The following is a 6,751-nucleotide window of genomic DNA, read 5'->3' as shown; positions in this document are numbered from 1 at the left end:
CAGGTGAGTGAGCACAGGTGAATGTGTGCAGGCAAGTGTGTGCAGATGAGTGGGAGCAGGTGAGTGGGAGCAGGTGAGTGTGTACAGGTGAGTGGGCGCAGGTGAGTGTGAGCAGGTGAGTGGGTGCAGGTGAGTGGGTGCGGGTGAGTGGGCGCAGGTGAGTGGGTGCAGGTGAGTGGGTGCAGGTGAGTGTGTGCAGGTGAGTGTGAGTGGGTGAGTGTGAGCGGGTGAGTGTGTGCAGGTGAGTGGGCACAGGTGAGTGTGAGCAGGTGAGTGTGAGCAGGTGAGTGGGAGCAGGTGAGTGTGTGCAGGTGAGTATGAGCAGGTGAGTGTGAGCAGGTGAGTGGGAGCAGGTGAGTGGGCACAGGTGGGAGGATGTAATACTTTTGGACACATTTTATCCCAAATCAGAGAACTGATGTTTTTCATTAAGGATGGGAATGATGAAAACCTCGTCTGTTTTTCTACAGATTTACCTAATGTGTGTTAGACCTTTATATCTTTAATCTTTTTATCTTTGACTCAATGTTTTTCGATGTCTTTCTGCTTTTCCATGTCTCCAATTCTCCCTTTAAGCTGTGTCTAATTTGCTATTTAACCTGTCAATTGCATTTTTTTTAATGTTAGTGATTATCTTTCACTTTTTATCAAGCTTAAATTGGCCTGATTCTTTTTTTAAATTGGCCTGATTCTTTTTTTAAATGACTATATCTCTTTCCAGGTTGTTTCTTTAATCCTTTATATGCTTATAAAATGGCATATACTCTAACAGCCCCTGTCTCACAATTTTCAGAGTCTTGGGAGAAATACCATTACTATTTATTGACACTCCTAATCTAGTCCCTAGTGGGTATTCTTACTTGGGCAGAACTGAGTTTATATTACTTATGCTCCTCAGGGTTTTAGCCTCAGGAATCTTGCTGGGGCTTGGCTGCAGGCTCCTGTCTCCAGAGATGCCTGAGGTTTGTTTCTGAGCTTCCTTCTGCAGAGAGATCAAAGCTCAGCACCTGTTGCTGGAGTAGCATCAGTGTCATGTGACTTTAGCTTGGCTGCTGTCACGGCTTGCGAGTACCATAAATTCAAGCCATTACTCTTTTCTGCCTGTGCTTACTAATTTCTCAAAGGACATTATATTATTTCTCCATTAGAAGGCTAAAATCCATAGCATTGCTTGTCACTACCACATCACAAACGTCTTCCTCCCAAACTACCCTTTACCCAGTGGACAGGCTTGCAAGGGTTCTGACCTCCTAAGGGTGATGACCTGGCTCCAACTCCTGGCATGGAACTAAAAACACCATCCCCTTTTCTTGTGTGGACATTGGCACTCAAAACACCCTGTTGCTAAGACAGCAGCTCCCTGACACAAACCTCCTTACGTGCGCCACATCTGGGTTCTCAAATCCCTCTTCATTTGTCTCTGTCATTCTTATAACATCAAACGTACATTTAAAGTAAATATTATAAAAGTATTACTATATTTCATCCAAATTCTAGTCCTTCCAGTGGGGGTTGTTCCAGATTTTCTAGACTGCCTGACTGACGGGAAAGGATGTCACCAGGACTCTTTATTTTTTCCTGTCTTCTCATTTGATTACATAAGGAGGTGCTATTAGATAGAACTCTTTTTAAACAAAATGACTTCTAAAAATAAAGCATTTTACCGAATTTGGGACTTTGTTGTATATAGCCACTTTTTAAGCATAAAAGAAAAAGGGAGTTGAGTTACTTCTCAAAGAGAATGTGCAAAAAGAAAAAAAAAAAACTCTCTTGAGAGGTAGAAAATGCGTGCCCCAGGCAGGGCAGTAAGTAGCTTAGGATGTGAAACGCCAAAGAGAATGTTATCATGGAACACTTAGCATGGCGGAATGGGTGTGAGTTGGTAAGAAAGATGACCAGGGAGCTTTTTATAAATAGAAAGAAAGCTTTGTTGTAAAATGAGAGTTTGGGGAGGAAAAGAAAGGGCTCATAGAAGGAGACTACAGAAATAAAGAGTGCTTTGCATGTTCAGGAGCGACCCACAGAAACAGAGGCCCATTGAAAGCAAGCTCAGGATACTGGGCCTTGGAAGGGAACATTGCAGCATCCTCAGGGTGGGAAGGACCCCACCGTCCCCTGCTGCCTGCATTTCCTGAGGCTAGCGCCTATCAGCCATAAGGCAGCCATAACCACTGGACAGGAAGTACTTTTCCATTTGCTCAGGCATGGGAGAGAGGTGTTAAAGACAATCCACCAGAGGGACCCTGACTAAGGGTCTTATGTCAGAGGCCAAGAACCCAGAGCTGGGACACAAACACAGGAAGCATACCAGAGGCATTTACAAATACAGAGCTACTACTTTCTTCTTCTTTGGCTATAAAGAAGGACACGCAGTGATCGTCCGCCCACTAATGATGCTCTAATAAACTTGAAAAAAGTCTTCACGAGGTCACTTAGGCCATTTCCTCTTGTTTTCTGAACCATGTGGCCTCAGTCTCCAAATCTGTACACTTCAGAACCATTTACTGTATGTATGTGTAAAGTATCCAACCAGACCTCAGTTAAACACCTCACTGTGCCATCAGCTAAGCTGACAGGGGTCTGTCACTTCTGTCTCTGGGGTCGTGGGAACACACGGGAGGCTTACCTTTGTGAATGCTCGGTAGCACAGACCACACAACTCCACCAGGTAGGCCAGCGTGAAGACCGCATTCTGAATGACGAAGCTGAGTAGCTTGGAAAATGGTTCCAGTAAACTCTGCAATGAGATCCGACAAGTTGTTTATTTCCTCACTTGACAAAGTCTTACTGGACCTTAACCATAAGAGTTGTTTTTGTTAGAAGTCCAATGCAAGCAGCTGTTGATAGCCACTCTGCTGGCCTAACAAACCAACCAACAATTCAAAGAGAATGATACAGTTACTTTATTGCTCAAAAAAAAAATTAAATTAAACCTCACATTTTCTCACATGGCATCATTTACAAAACAACCTAACGATGGCCCTGTCCCCATGCCAGGCTAGGCAATCCCATCTCTCTGAGGCTGTGTTAGGCTCACTCAATCTTTTCCTCTGAACCCTCAAGCAGCTGTGGCTGCTCAGACTCATAGCCATCAGTTACACTCTTGAGAAGCCCCGTGTGGATCACCAAGGCCCATGAGCTCAGCCGTAGTTCCTGCTGATGCCCAGTTTCTTGCAGGGATTTACCACAGGGAAGTTGTCTGTTTTCTTATCTGACCCCTCCCATCAGGGCCAAGTGTTACTCTTGCAGGCTTTTACAAGTCACTCATGTTTTGTAAGCACCCACTGAGTGCTGGGCAGAGAGCGTCATTGTTTGTCCTATCCAAAGTTCTTCTGACAACCCCAGGAGCCAGGGAGAATGCAAGCTCTGGCACTTGATTCTACCTTCTTAGTTGGAACCTCGGATCTAGATACAGACATACACAATCCATATTTTATCAACAATGCAAGAAATTAAAGTGCTACTTAATTCTTCAGAACCATCCATCTTAATAGCCACACTGAAAACAACACCTTGACAAATACATCTGCATGAAATTTTCACTTCAATGTTCTTCCTTAAAATATACTTCCAGAAAAAGAAGGATTCAATAAGAGGATATAAACATTTTAAAAATATTTACTTGGTGTGTGTTCATGTCATGGTGCACATCTAGAGGTCAGAGAATAACCTCAGTTAGCAGTCTTCACCTTCCATCTTGTTTTAGGCAGAATCTCTCTTCCCCTCTCTCAAAGCCCCTGTCTGGCATTCAGCTCTTATGTGAGTTCTGGTGATGGGAACTCAGGAAGTCACGCTTGTTGCCAAGGGCTTTTACCTTTCAAGTATCTTTGCAGCTCCAGATTTGAACTTATTTTTAAAGATTTAGATATTTTTATTTACGTGTGTGTGTGTGTGTGTGTGTGTGTGTGTGTATACCATGTGTGTACAGGAGCCTAAGGAACCCAGAAGAGGGCATCAGATCCCCTGGAACCAGATTTACAAGGGGGTGTTAGCTGCCTGACATGGGTGCCTGGAAACAAACTTGGGGTCTGTAAAAGCAGCATGCACTCTTAATTGTTAAGCTTTCTCTTCAGCCCAGATATGAAACTTTTTGAGGTTCCTTTTATATTTACATAAAAACCAGCTCATTACTTGTTGTTGGCCTCCTGAGAATGGGTGTGTTTTTCATTTATTGGTTCTCCTCTATAGAAATCTTTGTGATATGTTTCATATAGAAAACCTTAAAGAAACTTTGAAATGGTGCCTATAGATAGAAGGTATATTCTGGCTTGTATGGAAATACACCTAAACAACAGCTTAAATGGCAACGTGGCACAGCAGAAAAACCTAGAAACTTGCTCTCAAAGGACCTATGCTGAAGTTTCAGATACTCACACACTAGCTCTATGACCTCGGTTAGACATGTTGCTTCTGAGCCTGTCTTTCTCGGTACAGTCACAGACTGGCTAATCTCTCAACCAGCTAGCATGAACTGTGACTCTGTGAAGGCATAGGTAAGGTAAATAGCTGTAAGAAATGTGCATTATTGGTAGATGATGAGCTAGTAATTATGCACTATCACAAAATAAACTTTTGTACTGTTGCACAGGAAGCAGCCAAGATATGTGAGCAGGGTATAAAAGGAAATTCGAAACAGTCCTGAACACCCCCACAAGGCTCATGATCTTCCTGGCATCTGTAGGAAACTGGCAGTGTTAATACTAAAAGCTCAATCAAGGAGGTGCTTCCTACAGATAATATGATCATTTAGCACCGTTAAATGGGACTTGAGGGATGAAAAGGTGTTCAGCACACTGACAAGGGTTTAAAGTACGTCGGGCAAAGGGAACAGTCTAAACAAAGATAAGGGTCTGAAACTAAGATTATGTGTGTACGTCCACTGTCGTCATGATGATAGTGATGCCGACTTTGAAACTGCAGGGGAGGCATGGGTGAATGGAACAGAGATTAGACTGGGAAGGTGGGTTGGTGAGAAGGGATGTGACTGTATGCTATATCAAGGAATTTAAGCATTATCCTGAAAGAAATCAGAAGTCATCAAAGACTTTTAGCTAAGGAACCTATTTAAAGGCTCAGTTAGTTAGTTGATAATCTGGAGGATGGAGTGGTAGACTAGACCAGGATGAATGGGTTAAACCAGGATGGATGGCTACAAACAGTAGCATTGCAGGATGTTAGATGCTGGCCTAGCGTGATGCTAATGGGGTCATTCTGTATACAGCAGCCATGTTATCAGTAGTGCTATCTGCCAGTCTTTCAGTTATAAAGTAATCAAATAACCAACTTTCTGAAGTACTTTAGAACAAAAAAATACATACCCTCGTGGCATTGGTAGAAGGTATCTTCAAGAGGCAAATCATAATTCTCAAACTGGAATCTAAAGAACACTGTGAACAGATACAAAAAGGGAAAAGTCAGCTCCCAATGTTTCCTTTGCTTCAAATATTTTCTACATTTATTTTGCAAAAGGAAGAATGTGGGTCTGGGGCGATAGCTCAGTCAGTAAAGGGCTTGTCACACAGGCGTAAAGCCCCAAACTTGCTCTCTAGAACCCACGGAAAAGAACTGGGTGTGTTGGCAGGTGTTTATAATCACAGGGTTAGGGTGGTGAAGGCATTGAGATTCCTGGGGCCATGCTGGTCAGCCAACCTGGCCACTCAGTGAGCTCAGGCCAGGAAGAGAGTCCTTCTCAAAGACATGGTAGACCATGCCTAAAGAGTGATTCCCAGTGCTGACCTCTGGCCTCCACATGATCACATACCGAAAGCAATTTACACATACATACACGCTCATACACACATGCACACACACATGCGCAAACATACACAAATACATATACGCCCTCATGTACTTATACATACACACATGCACACACCACACACAAGTCTTACTGTAACTATAGCTATACTGTTTCTTCTGTATATTAAAAGTAATCATTATCAGATAAAGATTTCGATAAGACATGACATAAAATTAAAATAATTATGAAATAAATTTAATAAGTAAGCAAAGCTCTGAAACTATTTCTCAAAGATATCGTTCTAGAATTAAATGATCTAGGAAGTTGGAGGAAGAACTGGATGGATAGATGAGTGTATGGATGTACGGATGGACAAATGGAGAGATGGATGGATAGATGGGCAGATAGGTGGATGAACAGGTGATAGAGCGATGTCAGGTAGACACATGGGTAATTGGCAGGTATTAAATGTATACTAGTCTAAGGAGGTACACTAAACTATGAAAAGCTATTTTGGGGCAAAAAAAAATTATAGAAATTATTAGTCCAAATAAGATCCAGTTTTATCACGCTTTCTCTGGGATTTGTTTCTTATTTTAATTTTTCCCAAGGTTGGGGATTAAACTTGGTCCTTGTGCATAGTAAAAAGGTGTGGTATTGTTGAGTTACTTGTCCCCAGTCTTTAGGAGGGAAGTCACCTTCCCTTTATCAGGAAAAGACATGACCTGGAACCTGGAGAAAAGCAGCAACATTTCTGAGAGAGAAAACCATGCTTTGCAAGATTCTACATCAAAATATGCTTTAAACACCCCCCCCCCAGCTTGCAGCTGTTGGGAGGAAATGGCAGAGCATAAATACCAAGCTGCCATTTACTGTTGGAAGCATATCCTTTCAGCAACATTGTTGCAAGCATAGTTTGTTGGAAGCATATCCTTTCAGCAACATTGTTGCAAGCATAGTCTGTTAGAAACATTCTTTTAGCAACATTGTTGCAAGCATAGTCTGTTGGAA

At 42.5% G+C, this 6,751-nt stretch overlaps 1 protein-coding gene across 3 annotated transcripts in view; it reads right to left on the bottom strand.

Moving 5' to 3' along the window:
* Nucleotides 1-6,751, bottom strand: part of Unc79 (unc-79 homolog, NALCN channel complex subunit) — a 233,189-nt gene that overhangs the window by 32,079 nt on the left and 194,359 nt on the right. For all 3 annotated transcript variants that reach the window (XM_028781705.1, XM_028781702.1, XM_028781703.1), the window contains 2 exons: nt 5,319-5,387; nt 2,627-2,737 (listed from right to left, as the gene is read on the bottom strand). In XM_028781705.1, the coding sequence (XP_028637538.1) occupies nt 2,627-2,737; nt 5,319-5,387 (180 nt within the window). The remainder of the gene's footprint in view (nt 1-2,626; nt 2,738-5,318; nt 5,388-6,751) is intronic.

This window comes from Grammomys surdaster, unplaced genomic scaffold (assembly GCF_004785775.1).
Source record: "Grammomys surdaster isolate TR1022 unplaced genomic scaffold, NIH_TR_1.0 516, whole genome shotgun sequence".
Lineage (NCBI taxonomy): Eukaryota > Metazoa > Chordata > Mammalia > Rodentia > Muridae > Grammomys > Grammomys surdaster.
The sequence above is the reverse complement of the archived record's forward strand: the minus strand, read 5'-3'. Positions and strand labels throughout refer to the sequence as shown.